The 16,196-nt window shown below is 38.0% G+C and overlaps 1 protein-coding gene across 5 annotated transcripts in view; it reads right to left on the minus strand.

Annotated features, from left to right (window-relative positions):
• Positions 1 to 16,196, minus strand: part of ccser1 (coiled-coil serine-rich protein 1) — a 138,813-nt gene that overhangs the window by 119,665 nt on the left and 2,952 nt on the right. For all 5 annotated transcript variants that reach the window (XM_008418421.2, XM_008418422.2, XM_008418423.2 and 2 more), the window contains exons 2-4: positions 12,620 to 13,637; positions 10,696 to 11,113; positions 8,022 to 8,206 (exon numbers count right to left, since the gene is read on the minus strand). In XM_008418421.2, the coding sequence (XP_008416643.1) occupies positions 8,022 to 8,206; positions 10,696 to 11,113; positions 12,620 to 13,612 (1,596 nt within the window). In that variant the 5' untranslated portion in view covers positions 13,613 to 13,637. The remainder of the gene's footprint in view (positions 1 to 8,021; positions 8,207 to 10,695; positions 11,114 to 12,619; positions 13,638 to 16,196) is intronic.

Raw genomic sequence — 16,196 nt, forward strand, 5'->3', positions numbered from 1 at the left:
TTTGTTGAACTAAATAATTAAACCAGTACCTCTGCATTTCCAACAGAGTATGCTTTTTATCATTCCAGCATGATCTGCAACGTGCATAGTTTTATTTTTGGCTGGCAAAAAAATAAAACTAATTTTCACAATATTGCACGACATCAAACTATCAGACAATGCATCTCATTTTATAATGATATTAGATTTTTATCCTCCGCCTTCACCCACTGAGATGTTTATTCCTTCTTCATTGCTTAGGAACATCATAAACATATTGTGAGTCCTATTATCTTGGTATGATAACTGTTTTGTTTGAGAAAGCAATGAATATGACAAATGAGCCTGTAGTTTTGTGTAACATCTGTCAGCTTTCTATTTGCTTGATGAGCAAAAACTAGCTGCTGAGCAAACTAGATAAACTCTGCTAATCTGCTGTTTTTAATTCCCATGACAACGAGATACAGCATCATGTTCATGTAACTTCCAAAGATGGACTCTGAGTTTTGGTTTTATGATGCTTGCAAGCTCTAAAATTGTGCTCTTCTGAAAGAAATTATGAATATGTTAAAAACATTGTTGATGATTAAATTAAAACTCTTATCCCTGTAATGCTATTTTCCAATAACAGATTTGAACTAAATCAGGATCATTTAAAAAAAAGATAACTGAAAAAGACATGCTTCCATAGCCTTTCCTGAATTACAAACTAATACCCAGCCTATGCCTCTTTAAAAAGATCTAAGTGTGATTTTCTTGAATCCTCAGAAATCCTAAATGATCAGCAGCCTCGGGACTATTGAGGGAAAGGCTGCATTTTAATATTGCCTCCAACCTAGTATGCCAGAGTCAAATGTGTAATGCCACATTGCTCGATGACACACATATAATATTTTTAATAAAGAAATTTTATAATCTTAGCACTATAATAATGTAGAAAAATATTGTTAATTTGGTTAGATTCATTCCAAAGATCAATGCTGCCCCCTAATGGTCATGTGAAGGACATTTGCCCCCCCAAAAAAGTTTAGAAGAAACCGATGATCCAAAATACATCTGAATAATATCTGAAACAAAATTAAGTACCTCATAACACCAGCTAATTTAGAAACTCCTAAACCAAATTAATAAGTAAAAACAATGATGAATAAGAAAAATAAGATGCGGTTTCATCTTTTCTATGGACCAATTACCGTCGTTGGACTTTGACCTTTATTAAATTTCCCTTGCGCAATAATAAAACACAGTAAAATCATGCATAATTTATTAAAGATTCATATCTGCATTTAATTGCTTTTCCTGTTGTGCAATAACCCACACATATAAACATATCTGTACCTGGATTGGACAAATCGATTCACAAATCTACGCTGATCTCCCACCTCTTGAAAGCAGCAGCCAGGGACAGTCAGTCCTGACCATTCAACCATACCTCAGCAGAATTATTATCAGAAGCAATATGAACTCAGCACAGGCTGTGTATGATGAACATATAATATCACACTGCATGCTTTTCCCAATTGGAGGATCATTACAGAAAATAGGAGAGAGAAAGAAAAAAAAGTAAGAGACTTCATTTCAGATTTTACAGCAAAAAGCTAAAACGGTATTGGAAAAGAAATGAAGAGCCTGTTTAATACTACAGCACACAGATTGCATTTGAAGCTAAATTGCCCTTTTTAATGCACCTCTCTCTCCAGAGAAATATGATCCTACAAGCCAGCAATGTCACGTTTTTACCTCACATTTGTGATTTGATTGAGTATAATCCTTGAGTTAATAGAGATAATATTAGATTCAGGTCTCATTAAAAGATGGTTCCTTCTCCTAACTGCCAAGCAAAATGACACCCAAAACAGAGATCAGAGGAAGAATTCGTTTCTCTCGCTCCATTAAAAGACACTGGGTTCCATTCGCACTCAGCCTAAATCAAAGAAAATTACATGTTTTCAGTGCTTTGGGTGGCAGAAGTGTTGAGATGAAGTAAGAGCGATTTAGCTTCTCAGGCAGGTATTACAGCCTTCAGCAACAGAAAAATATACCAACTAACAAATGGCTTCAACCTGCCTGAGAAGGCACTTCCCAGCCACTTGTGTTTACAGTGTGCCTGCCTGAGGGCATGGAGGATTGAACGTCCAGTCAAATTGGAAATCCATTTGTTGAATAAAACCCACATGATGGAGAAGTTCCCTCACGCAATCGCGCAGTTTATCATCTGACATTTGTCATTTTCCGACAACGGCAGAACAATGTATCAATGTGGAGTCATTACTCACTGCAAAATCAAGGACAACACGCAACTAATACGAAACATTGCCGGTTAAATAGTTGGTTTGCTCTGTTGAGAGCGAACCTTAATCTTTAAGGATTAGTGTCCTAAGTGGTGAGTTGGCTATTAAAAGTGGCTGCCAGAGAGAAGGCTAAAGCAAAAAATATCTGAATTATTTCACAAATTATAATTTTTTACGCATTCTCCCTTCACAGGATTAAGTGGAAACAGCATACTGCAGACTGAGACTGTTTCATGTTGCATTAGTCACAGCAACAAAAGGTATAATGTAGAATATTTGCTGCAGTTGATTTATCCTTGGACATCCTGGGATTTTAATGAGCATGTTTGCTCTTTAGCTTTTATTTGACTATACACAACCTACAAAAGCTTTTAGGGGCATTAAAGTTTGGTATTTTTTTTATCCACAGAGAATGTAATTAACCAAATAACACAGCACTGAAAAAAGGTAAGAAAAATGACAAAGATTGGACACTAAGAAAAGTCCCTAGAAATTTTACTGAAATGAGTTATGACTGTGTTTTCTATTTCCTGTTCATTCATGTACCATGAATTCAAATACTAACAGCAATATTGCTCTTCATCCTTTGACTTTTTCCAGACAGCCATGATGAGATGGGGTGAAAGGGGATGAAAAATGTGATGATATTTAGTCATAAAGGATTAGCTCTTACGGTAGGGTCACTTCCTTTCTGTGAAATGTCAGAGATAAGTTATCTTAGCTTCATAGAAAAGTACTACACCATCCAGAATTTGTGCAAGAAAAAAAACTCAAAGCAAAAGTAGATAAAAGTGAAAACAATGCAAACAAAAGATAAAACGTGGTAATAAAGAAAATTAAAACTGCAGAGCCAAATTTTATGCAAATAAAAGCTTTCTGCTGCTAGAAGAAGAGATAGCTAAAACCCGTTTCACAGAAAAAAACCTCTCCAACCAGTAGGTGGCGTGAACATATTTCCCTCATCCTTTGAAGACTTATATCTAAACTGATAGACACTTTTCCTTTCATCTAATAAAGTTTGACCAAACAGAAAGGTCCCAAACACATGCACTTCCAATTCACAGACTCAGCTCATTTTCCTACTAATTTTGGGGGATTTTCTGCTTCAGATGCCTCCACTAAAGCTGTTCACTGCCAGATTAAACATTTTGCTGAGAAGCTGTGTAAACATGGAGTTTGATGTCATGGTCTCATTGGCTTTTCATCCACTGTGCCAGTGCAATTATATTATCTACTACTTCAGAAGTTAATAAGTGACTTTAATTTATACTTATAATTATTATTAATCTTTTCTTTGATGTAAAGATCACATCTGCTGACAGAGTCCTAACAAAGAGAAATTGTCATATTCTGTTCGGTGATGTTCTACGGACTTCTTTTATTTTTCTCCTTTTTCTTCCACTTTATAAAATGGGTTTTTGCAGCAGGAGAGCACTTTACCTGTGTTGCTGTTGTATTCCCAATATAAAAAAAAAAAAGTAAAAAACAGTTTTTGAGTTTGGCCAAACAGCTTGAGACTGAAGAGTACTCCAACTCTTGAGCATTAAATGTCAATTGTACTAGACAAGTTGGTAAGATCGCACTGGATGAAAATTTGCTCAAAAATGTTGTTGTTCTTGTATGCAACATGTTTTCATGTAGAAAACTTGTGCTAGAATTTTGGTGGTTTTTTTTTTCATTGAATATTACAAGTTATAACCCTTTGACATTTTTTGACAATTACAAATATCTCTAATAAAAAACATGTTTTTTTATTAGCGCTATTTAGACAAAGTATTAGGGACAAATATTAGCTACAATTTTGTTTTTCTACCATCTGGCAGTAGCTATTACTATCCGTTCCAACGATAAAGTATCCTTGTCTTTTGTATGATTAATTCAAGTGTCACTTATAATAATTTCCCTCTACGCACTCTAAACAAACTGGAGAGCATGGAAATAAAAGGAATGTTAAATTGGGGCAATGTCTAGCAAGCAGGGTATTATGCTACTGTTTAAATGCACATACAAAAAAAAAACAGGAGGGGAGAAAGGAAATGTTGGGCTGTTTTGTCATATTCCGTGTGTCATTCAAGCTACCAACAAAAGTGTTTGCTCTGGCTGTCTCTGAGATAGGAGAATATTTCATGTAATACTTCCTTCTTCCTTTGTGAGCAAGTTCTGAGTGTAATCACCACCAGATTGTCAAGGTATTATCTCCACTGTCACTGATAGACTTATGAGAACCCACGGCTGAAAATGCTGAGAACATAAATGTTTCACGGCTTTTGAAACGATAAAAAAATAAATAAAATCAATAGCAGGCAGAATGAGATCAATGACACTGGTTCTCGTCACAGAAGTAAATAAATTGGGCATTTATCATTGCAGTCCAAATCTTGATTCCTTTCTTGGTTTACTCTAGAGAGCCACATAGTAGTAGGAAAATAAGTTATGTCCATGCTACTGGGAAAAAATTGCAATGACAATATTGATTAAAATGAACCATTTCTTTGCTTTGGCATGACGTCCCATCCTCTCCATGAGCGTAAGCGTCTCCACCACCAGAAATAAAGCAGAGGTGCAGGCTTTAAAGGCTGCCAAAGTCCTTCCATGTGGCCAAATACATTATAGAAGTTGATATATAACACTTATTGTATATCAGTTCAATATCCTACCACATGCAAACAGTTCTTTGCAAAGGCAGTATTACACAGACCGATATTGAGGTCACTGTTGATATTGGATACATTGGACAGCTCCGGCTCTCACAAATATTAAAGCACAAATAACAAATGTAGCAAAAAGATGATTTCACCATAGTAGGTAATATGGACAGCAACGGTTATTTTAAACTTTTAAATTGTTGCTTTGAATGTAGAAAAGTACAAACTTAGGAAAATAGTATTTTTTTTTATAGCTACAGTATTTATGATTCGTTATTCGACTCAACACCTGTCTGCCTCACATGAACGACATGCTCGCTTGTCTTTCCCATTCTGAAAACAACTGTAGAGTACTAATTAATGTTTCCCAAACACTGAGGCTATGAACAAGCTGATATTAAACATTTAAAATAAACATTAGATTTTGTACCTTCCTCAGAGACTCTGTGACATTTTGCGACAGCAGTAAAAGGAGGGGTTTATTCTGAGGCTATTTACATCTCAACCAAAGGTGCTAATAAGTGTGGAGGGCGTTGTATTCATAACATGTTATTACTTGCATACCATCATTGTATAAAGCTAGAAAAACACTCAGACAAGGTTAAGATAAAGGTGTCTAAATCCTGAGGTTTTCATTAGCTACAAGCGCATAAAACTGACCAATAAAATTTTACGAAGCAAGAGGAGATAGGATATAGTTTAATATACACTGCTGGGATTCTACCTTTCCTCCATTACTCAGGCCCAGAAGGGCACTTCATAGGCAGGGAGGAGGTGAGAAAGAGATTATACAATATTTAGCAAAGTGGAAGTGGAGAGGCAGCAGCAGTCTATAATATACACTGTAATGTGCAGCGTACATCCCTGCTCTGTGTAATCTCCCAGAGGAAGCTTTTAGTCTCCGGTAGAATAAATGGGATTGATTTAAACTGGTTTGCCTCCTATGGAGCTTTTCCTGTGCATGTTGTGGGAAAAGCAGCCCAGTCACAGCTAAAACCTATTGGCAAAAACAAAAATGGATGTTGCTAAATCTTGCACCAACAAAGACTGCTGCAATGTGAGCAGGCAGACAAAGTAAACACCAGGCTTAAACCTGTTAGATGACTGAAGAAGTTTTTCTAAGTCCTTCACGCATTCGCACTCAATTTAAACTTCTAACGTTTCCTTTAAACGGGATGGAGTCAAGAACAGCCTTTAGCTTATTTTTTCAACACTTCTGATTGCTCTCTAAATATCACTTCAGTTAATTAACATTGTATTAATGGAAGCGCAAAGGTGTCATGTTGTTGGATTTTGCTTAAATGTCAACCACTTCCTCTTTGTCCTTCAAAACGTTTTGTTTTTGTGTGATGGAGAGGCAAAAAGGGAAGACGAGTGTACTCTAAATTCAAGGAACACCGTTCATATTTTCATGGTCAGGGCCACAAGCACCGACTCGAATCAGCAAGCGTATTAGAGGAGGTCTTTTAGTATTTTACTAGAGTATTCTACCAGCTGGCTATAATTACAGTAAAATTGCCCCCCACTCATTCTAAACTCTTTAGGACTGCTGCTCATTGTGTGGCTGCGAGAACAAATTTGGAAGCACATGCAAATTTCTGTTATGAAAAATCCTTAAGAAATTTATATTTGGATAAAAGCAGATGGTGTCTCAGCTGAAGTTGCAGAATAATTGTTTGGAGATTAAATACCTGTGAGTTCATTTGTATATCTTCCCTCTTTTCAAATGTACTACGAATTTTAGAGACGATGGGTAAAAGGGATAAAAGAGTAACACTCGGTCAAATTTGGCATTGTTTTGTATTGTACACATTTCCTAAAACATACACTAAAAGTAACACATTGCTACCAAACACAAAAATAACACAGTAAAGTACAGATATCAGGCATCAGTACAATAACGAGCTTACAGAATTGTAGCAGGTTCGATTGGATCACTATGTGGCATTAGGAGATGTATTTTTCTAACACCTCATGTGAAACCACAAAGGAAAATAAATGTGAAGGAAAATAAAGTCTGCACCTACTTTTTTCCTTAGCACCATACATTGTTGTAACGTCATTTCAATGCATAAGTGACCTCGTTATCACTAAAGTGTCCATCTGCTTATTGATTGTGACACAACACCTTGAGCGGTAAATCGAAGAGCAGGGCAAAGTGGCCGAGCAGACTTTAAAACCATCATTTTAGACTACATTTACCATTATGAGTATTGACACCAGAAAAAAAGTTAGAGCAGCACAAACAATATTTAATTTAAAATGCGCCCACCACTAAGTGAGTTTGGAGGTTGTGATTCTTGGTTTGTTAACTAGCAAATTTGTTGAATTAACACCTGAATTAACCTGTTGCACATATTTGTTACATTTTCTATTTCAGATTAAAAATGTTGAGTTTTGATCAAATAAAAAGATTACACACTTAACATAATCACATTCAGTCCATGATCAAATTATATCCAGTCTGCATATTTCATATCTATCTTTTATGGTCAGCAAGCAGGTCACATCGATCTCACACCAAAAACAACCAAGAACCAGGTTTACAAGCTGCACATGGCAGAGGCAAATGCAACAGTTAAAACTTTTGGCAGTTTCCACTTTGAGAAGTAATAACAAACTAAGTTAAACATGTTAATTTATCCACGTCTTGCTGACGTATAAGAATGGATGCTGAAAATTCACAGAATTCACCAGATAAATATTTACATTTATCGACCCAAAAATGTATTCATTAACTTTTTTTAGCTACATTATGTAAGGAGTATTGTTTTCTCTTAACTGCAAGACACTTATTTGATTTTATGAACATTAAGGTACTTTGTATAGAAATATGTACAAGCTAATTTCTTACTAGACTTAAGAAATGCTTAATTGTAATAGATTTGACTTATTTCACCTGCAAAAATTTTCATTAATCCTTTCGCATTATTAAAATTTAATATTTGGTTTAAGCTGTTTTGCATTAACAATAAAAAAAGCTAAGAAATAGAGCTATAATATATTAATAACTGAGTCTGACTTACAAGTTCAGGGCAGTAAAACAGTTTGTCAGTGTTTGTATTTATGGTGCAACCTAAACAGAGAGAAACAGCTTCAGGCTTACCAGACTTCCAAGTTTAGACGACGAGGAGTTGTTTCTGTGCTTGAGCAGACCATTTCCCTCCATGCCTGGGGCATCTCTGTAGTTTCCATGGACACGAGGCCCACCGGCCCCCTCAGATGAGGAGCGCAGTCGCCTTTCCATCCGCATCACCTCGTGGTAAGGGCTGGCACTGCTGCACACAGAAGCTGCACAAAGGATGGCAAGAGAACAGCAGCAAACAAAAAAAACACAGTTAAACAAGAGAGAGATTTGTAGAAATTAGACGACACTGTCGAGATGCAATATTATTTTTATTAATTTCTATTGTGGGAAGATCCATCCCTCCAGAGAATGAGCCTCCTTTCATAAAACTAAATGACAAAGTCACTTTTACTTACACAGCTTTTTAAACAAAGTTAAATCCTTCCTTCATGAAGCCGTTCGGCTATATTGGTTTTGCTCAGGCTGTTTTTATTGTTTTGCAATAATCACATTTATCCAGACTCCCCACAGCTAGGTTGTTTTGTAACAATAAAACTGAGGCACGCACACCAGATTTCAGGGGGAATATTCCTCAGAAAAGCAAGAGGAAGGTGCCTATAATTGTTCTACAGTGATTTATCAAAAATTAGAAGTGAAACAGAGAAACAATACCATATCCTTTTACAGAGCAACAGGTTATTAAAAAAACAGGACTTCATGCCAACTATTTTTTTGTGTGCTTTCTCACTCCACCCACCTGCACACACACATACTGCGCTTTTCCAGAGTGTAATAAAGCGCTCGCTTTTAAACAGCTCCTTTGTTGTAAACTCACTCAATAAAATAAGATCCGTAGCAGAAAGAAGTCCTGAACATTTTACCACAGTTTCAGACTCTTATAACCATAAGCATTTACAGCACGTGGGGGAGCAACAACAAAAAGCCTGCAATAATGAATCAATACAACAAATCTCTGTAGTTAAGGGATCCAACAGTAGATAATGGCAGGTTGTTCTGCCATTTGGGCAATTTTGTAATCCACAAAATCATTTATTGTGCAGTTTCAGCACTCAGAACAGCAGTTTCTAATATTGCAAACATAAAACCGCAAGTACAGTATAAACAGTTAGATCCAAAATTATTCATAACCCTGGGAGATTTACATTTTAAATTGTTTCATCAACAAAATGAGACAGGCGTCGGGTATGAGTTTCTAAAATAATAATGTACTTATTTTTGTTTTATTTTAATAAATTATGGGACTGTGACATTGATGTTTTTTGTCAACACAAATTTTAAAAAATGTATTTTGTTTTTGTTAAACATTCGGTAAAAAAAAGGGCCTAATAAACAGAAGCACTGCAAGCTAAAAATGGGGGTCTACAAGGTTTATTGAACACAGAAGCACAAGCACACAACAAGACGACACCCAGGGGCCAAGAATGAGCCGACAGAAAGGACAAACTCCCTCTAAGGGTTTTTAAAGCTGCAAAATTCCCCCCGTTAAGTCTGGCATGTTCTCTGTCTACTACATTGTCCGCTGAAAAGAATGTTTGCAGAAATATTTAGACACAAATTTGGGATCATGCTCGGCTGAATAAAGCAGTTTCTGCCTGTGTGGATGTGTGGATGTGCAGGCTTAATGCAGTCAACAATATCCTTTTCTTTTTGCCTGTTTCTAAAGCCTTTTACAAGACAGATAATGTTAACATCCCAACATATTAAAAGGAAATCCTTACTAATACAATAAATGCATTTTGAATGCATGCATATGTCTCCATTATTCCGTTTTAAATAAGTTAAAAATAAACTAATTCTTTTTCCCCTCTAGTTCCATTCATAGCTAAAAAACAGGGAATATTTTTTCGTTCTAATTTAGTAACATAACTGACATTCAGAAAATTATTTTCATGGTTGGTTTTTAAAAGCACAAAAGAACAAAATAAGGTTTATGAAATAGTAAATTAAAATTCAGATTTTCAGCGAATATTTTAAAAACCTGTTGATAGATTAAAAAAGGGCACATCATGCAAGTGTGAGGATTTTTTTTAACTGAAAACCTGTGGTGTTAAAATGAATAAATCTGTAGAGCTATGCAACTGTAACAATAAGCTGAAGATAAGATTTTTTTTTATCTCTCATCCTGTAAGAGCAAATAATACCAAAGCCTGAGGCAGAAACAGAGAATGTTAAACCTGTTTTGCAGTTGCAAAGTTTTGTTTTCTTAACAATCATCTTATTCAAAACTTTAAAATATCGAATAATTTAGAAGCGAGGGCAAAGGGAGCCTTTTCTTCACGTGCCAGTGTTAATTATTTATTCTTCAACACAACTTTAAATCTCCACTGTTAAGTCTGCAATACCTACAAACCTGTAAAAACTTAAATGACCTCTCTCTGGGTTTACTTGATTGTTTTTATTATTTAGAATAATTAAAACTGAAGAAGAATGAAGCAGAACTAGCACTGCTTCACCTTCACTGCCAAATAAATGTTTTCCATCAGACAAAGATCTGCAGTTGCCTGGAAGTGATTCAATAACCCTCGTCACAAAGGAATGTCGGACAGGTCTGAGATTCAGTGGAATGGATTCCCAGACATGAGTCTAGTCTGCGTCGCTTTTCTAAGCCAAGTGATTATTCTAGCAGTGCTACTGCGCGACAGTGACTCTGCATGTAAATCTGCGATTCCCTCTGTTGCTCTGAGTTTTGTACCTGCATGTGGTTTCCTCAAATGAGAGGACCTGGGTTCGTGGCAGCCGCAGAAGCTTCCTCTTTCTTGAAGAGAGAGAGTGTGTCTCGCCCTCCTATCCGTTTTCTCAGGGTTTGAGTGACAGCCCTCGCTGCGCGCCCCACACACCTCGCTCTCACTTGTGGTCTCGGTGTGGTAGCCTGCCTTTCTCTCCTGCACCAACTTCTTCCTCTCCTCTACTGCGCCTTCTTTCATTGCCTCCTGTCTTTCCTCTTCCCTCTCTTTCCTCTCTTCCAGCGATTGTTCCCGCAGAGGCGCGCAGGGTACGGCCGTCTCTGGCTCGGACAGGGAGACGGCCGTTTCATAGTCTGTGTTGTTGGCTGTGCTGGTGTCAAGGAGTAAGGGTTTCTCAGCGCTGGACTGGACTGGGGTGAAGAAAACCTGAGGAGAGGATACTTTATTGAATATGTGTAAAAATATGCTTCACAGAGAGAGATGTTCCTGCTACAGCAAGTATTAAGTAGGTGAGTGTTAGAGAATGTCCACAGGTAAAGTTACTTCATATTTAAATAGCGAACAGTGAAGAAAATAGCGCTTTAGTTCGCAAAACGTCTGCTTTGTAAATATTAACCATTTTTGAGAGACAGGAGGGGAATTGACACAACAGTACCTCACAGGAGAATAAAAACTATAACTTTTCACAAAAGCAAAAACTTCTGGTCCAGAATGGAAATTTGAAGCTTACAGTAAGTTCATGTTATAAATATATAAAACAAACTTTGGTTTTCTGAAGGGCTGCAACTTACAATTACTTTAGTAATTAATTAATCGATTAGTCTGACGATTAGTCAAATAACAAATAATTGTACATTTTGCAGATTTTCCATTTAGCTACTTAAGCCTTTTTTATATATTAGAAACGCATTAGAAGATGTAAATAAACAAATAATTTAATTCCTTTTCGAAATAGAAAAATGCAATAATATACAATTCCTTTAAAGTATGTTTGCTTATTTATAAACAATTAAAATTCCAGACCTGAATCTCCAATCAAGAAGCTGTAGCAAGAAGGCCTTCATGTCCAGACCGTCACTAAGTTTAATATTATTTACAATGAGGAATGGTCAAAAACGTCAGCAGTTGCTGGATATTCAAAGCCAATAGAGACAAACATCAAAAGCGTTTCAGGTGTGATTGCAGCAATGTTGCAACAACACTGTTCTACTAATTATTTTTATTTATTTATTGTTTTTATTAGTAAGAGAGAAGTAAGAGAGAGAGTGATATTGTTCTATATTTTAAAAAATGCTTTCAAGTGTGTGGTTCTAATGTGGTAAAATGTAAATTTAAAGAGGCATGAATACTTTTGAAGGAAGAAGAGAGTTTGTGAGTATCTCCAGAGAGAGATAATGAATCCAGTATTTTCTTCTCAAAGGCCAGAAAGTGAACTTAAGAGAGCACAAGAGTGTGAACCTACTCAGTAAATGAATTTCTTTTTGAAGATTGTGATGGGGAATAACACATATTGTATCTGAGTGCCTCTTCAGTTTTTTTCCCTCCAAGCCTGGGACCTTTCAACAAAAGGGTGATTCATACCATTTTTTTTTTGGCCAGATTTCAAACTTCAAAGAATAATCACAGACATTAAAATTCTGAACATAAGCAGGAAAAACTCAGTCTTTGGTTTTCATCATGCACACTTAACAGAGAGAGCCACAGACCTCCCGCGGTGTTGTTCTAGGATTCAAAATACACATTTATGATCGTGGCGGTTCTGTTTTTAGTGTTTCTACATCTGCTTGTTTACAGGTGGATTCAGTGTCTAAACGTTACATGTTTACAGATCAGTACCAACAAGCTAGGCTTAGTCAATGATTGTGTGAAATATACTGAAATCACTGAACAAAGGAAATCTGACTCAGATTATCGCTTGTCTAGTAAAAGTACCTGAGAGGTGGAGACCGCCACGCTGAGGTTCTCAGGTGCAGCTGGGGGATCAGGTGGAGCAGTATCAGCGGGCGACTCAGACACACAGACAGGCCCTGAGTTCAAACCGGATCCTGGACTGGGCGCCGGGAGAGCATCCACCTCCGACACAGAGTCTTCTGTTATGGGAATGAACTCTGAGGGAGTGATGGCTGTTGTTCGATCTTCTGAAATCATGGGGGACTGAAGCGAGCTCTCACCCCCTCCTACCATTAGCTCTCCAGGGCATGACCCAGGTGTGAGGCCCTCTGGCCCAGGTGTGACGGTGGCCGAGCTGGGAGGTTCCAGGTTGACTTCTGGAGGCCTGTGGTGGTCGGACGTGCGAGAGAAGCGGTGATGGGCTGAAAATGATTTAGGCAGTAGCTGCTTCTTCTGCCGCGAAGAGCGTTTGTTGTTATTGCTGGCCCCACTGAAGTCGTCGAGGAACCCTGAGTCGTCACCTTCGTTGGCTCCAGAGCTGCTGATGCAGTTGATGAACACATTTCGATTGGCTGTGGACGAGGAGGAGGAGGCCTTGTCAAAGTCCTCAGTCTGCGAGCGTGGGATTTTCTTCTGCTTGTGGCTCCCAAACCCAAATGAGTGGCGCGACTTGGAACGCCTGCCACCCTCGCTGAATCCTGCGGACGCCGACGAGGTTACCGTCTGCTGGTTGTTTCCGTTTGCGTCAGTGGTCTGCGTCAGGGGGGGCGTGAGGTTCAGGTTGATGGGCTGGACGCGTGGATCGCTGTTCCTCTTAGCCGTGAAACTGAGAGACGGCGTGCGAAACAGGCTCCGGCGTTTGCCGGTGCTGCCCGAGCTGGAGTTGGTGCTGGAGGGCGAGGAGGTGTGAACGCCGTTTCCCACTCCCCCTGAGGACGGGGAGGAGGGTAGGGACTCCTGCCGCTTGCTGGCGCTGCGGCGGAAGATTGGCAGGCGTGAAACAAGTGTGGAACGGCGTGAGCCCGATTCACCCATGGAGAAGCTGAGGCGGTGAGCGACTCTGGAGAAACACACATACATCACAAAAAATTAACAAAAAGGGAGACATCTGCAAAAAGAATTAAATAAAATATTACACTTTAAAAGAAAATAATTTTCTGCAGAAGACACAAAATGGCAAAATAAGGGGAGGAATGTTTTTAGGTTGCCTTGCTCCCACAAGTCTTTTAAACTGACAAATTTTCTTTTGATAGCCAATCCCAAACATCCACTTTGTTGTTTTTGAGCGTCAGTAACCAATTTATCAGCAGTTTTGGTACTGATCATTTCTATTTGGAAGATCTATTTGCAGCTTTAGCCTCAATGCTGATGTCTTGTGATGATATTTTAAGTATTCAAACATAACAATGTTATCTTTTTGAGTGTATTCACTAACTGGAATTACTTTTATGTTGCTTTTGAAGTAATGGTTTCTTCCTCTGAGTGCCTTTTCAGCCCCTATCAGAACAGCACTCAAAGCGAGGTTCTTTTAGCAGCTGGAACCCTATGTTTTTTGTTCAAGGTTGATTAGCACGTTTTTCATATCTGGGACCCAGTACCTGTCTCTTCACTATCCAATTTGATGGCTGGACATTTACATGCGGTTTCTACTTTGACAGAATTGTTGGGCAGATTAAGCTGCCACCTTTACCGGAAATTACACCTAAGATTAACCAGAATTGTAGAAGTCCACAATTCTCTTAAAACATGTTTCTTTGAAAGAGTTAGAAACGGTTTCTACAACATCTCTACCTGCTAAATCTAAAGCTTTAAAACTGCCAGAATAGAAAGACGATTTTTTAAAAAACTTACTCCCATGTTTTTAATCAATAACTTAATTGCAATCCGTCATAAAATGTGTCACAGAGTTTTTAGATCAACAATAAAGTCAAAGAAAATGATCCATGTAGAAACATAAACCTTCAGCCCCAAGGTGATAAAAGCTCTAATCCGCCTCATTATTTGCATATGAGGTGGGAGGAATTGACTTTCTGTTAAGGATTCATCTTTCAGCTCCAGTCAGAAGTTACAGACGCTCATAAAGTTGGGCTTTTAAATTATGATCAGAACTGCTCTGTAGTTTGGTGGGTGGACTGATGATACATAAAGCATGTTGTTGAGGTTAAACTTTCTGAGACAGATTATATTTTATGTAGGCATATATTCAGCACTGAATGTAGAATATAGCTTCAGTTATCTTCAATACAAGAATGTTTTGATTCTGGAGAAGGCCCTCTTCTCACAGTTGCTCCATGGTTATGCAAAAACAAAAATTCAAAATAGTAAAACATTTATGTTTTATGGCGGCATATAAACTTCTGACAGGAAGTGTATTTCCGTGAATATTAATCGACACGTAAATGAAGCAGAGACACCACTAATCCATGAGACGCTTCTATCTACCTGGTCAACCTGGTCAACCTGCACAGTCTCAGTTTAGCAAACCAAAGCTGTTCGTTCCCACGGCTTGCTAAGCATCGGCACGGTACTGCATGAAAAACAAAAAGAGCAAATTCTGATACAGTTCCTCTCTGCAGGTACAACAAGAGGAATATAAATCAGCTGCGGTTTTGAACTGAGCAAACAAGTAGAAAAGTCAATCATCTCTCACCTCTGTCCGAGAAAGCAGAACTAAACATTATTCATTAAATCTGCTCGTACAAACTGTAACTACAGCCAGCAGGTCTTATTGTTTGCACATCTTAAACACAGACGGTGTCAAACTTCAGTACAGCCAAGTCATTCCAGTGTTTTCAAATGTTTTCTTACGCAAAGGAGGATTACTTACACTGCAATCCTGCTAACACTGATGAAGCTACCTTCTAACGTCCGAGGCAACTGAAGTGTTTTGTTTTTGGTCTCTGTGTAATAAGATTACAGTAACGCCCTGCAGTGAAGTGGCTAATTAGAGTCTCACCTTCTGGACAGTAAATTCGATCAAGTTCTAAATGTGATGCTGATTGATTTTTCTAAAATGTTTACACAACGCAACGGGCACATAGGTCCATAATTATAGCTAACAGCTATGGCCCAACATTCTCCAACAAACTACGGGGGATGTTTTTTGACTAACTTAAAAAAAATTGAAAGTAGAGCAGCAAATAGCTGTCCCTATAAGTCACTACACCATCAGCATTGAGGGGAGTTAAGTATAATTGTTTCATGTGTTAGTTGATGTAATGGATGCGCACATATAAATAGCTAAAGCACATGGATCAGTTCTATTGCAAGAGAAAGTAGAGAAGACACAACAGGCCTTCCCCATGCACACATCCTCAGCCAGCTGTCTTCCCAGATCGGCTGGGATTGCCTCCAATACAGGAAAGAGGGATGCCTGCCACAACCATTTGACCTGGTGACTGACCTTAGACCCTAGCTCGTTAAGACAGGCTTACAATTCTTTAGACGGTTATACCAGAGTTAAAATATATCCAGAATACATCTCTCAGGTAGCTTATCGAAGAGGGAGGAAAACAGGACACTGATTTGAAGATTATTCAGATTATGCTATTAGTGGCGAATCATACTGGGTGACCAGTAAAATGGTATGAAGAAATATTTACTCACAGGCAAGTTCTGT

The sequence above is a fragment of the Poecilia reticulata genome, linkage group LG9 (assembly GCF_000633615.1).
Source record: "Poecilia reticulata strain Guanapo linkage group LG9, Guppy_female_1.0+MT, whole genome shotgun sequence".
In the NCBI taxonomy this organism is placed as follows: domain Eukaryota; kingdom Metazoa; phylum Chordata; class Actinopteri; order Cyprinodontiformes; family Poeciliidae; genus Poecilia; species Poecilia reticulata.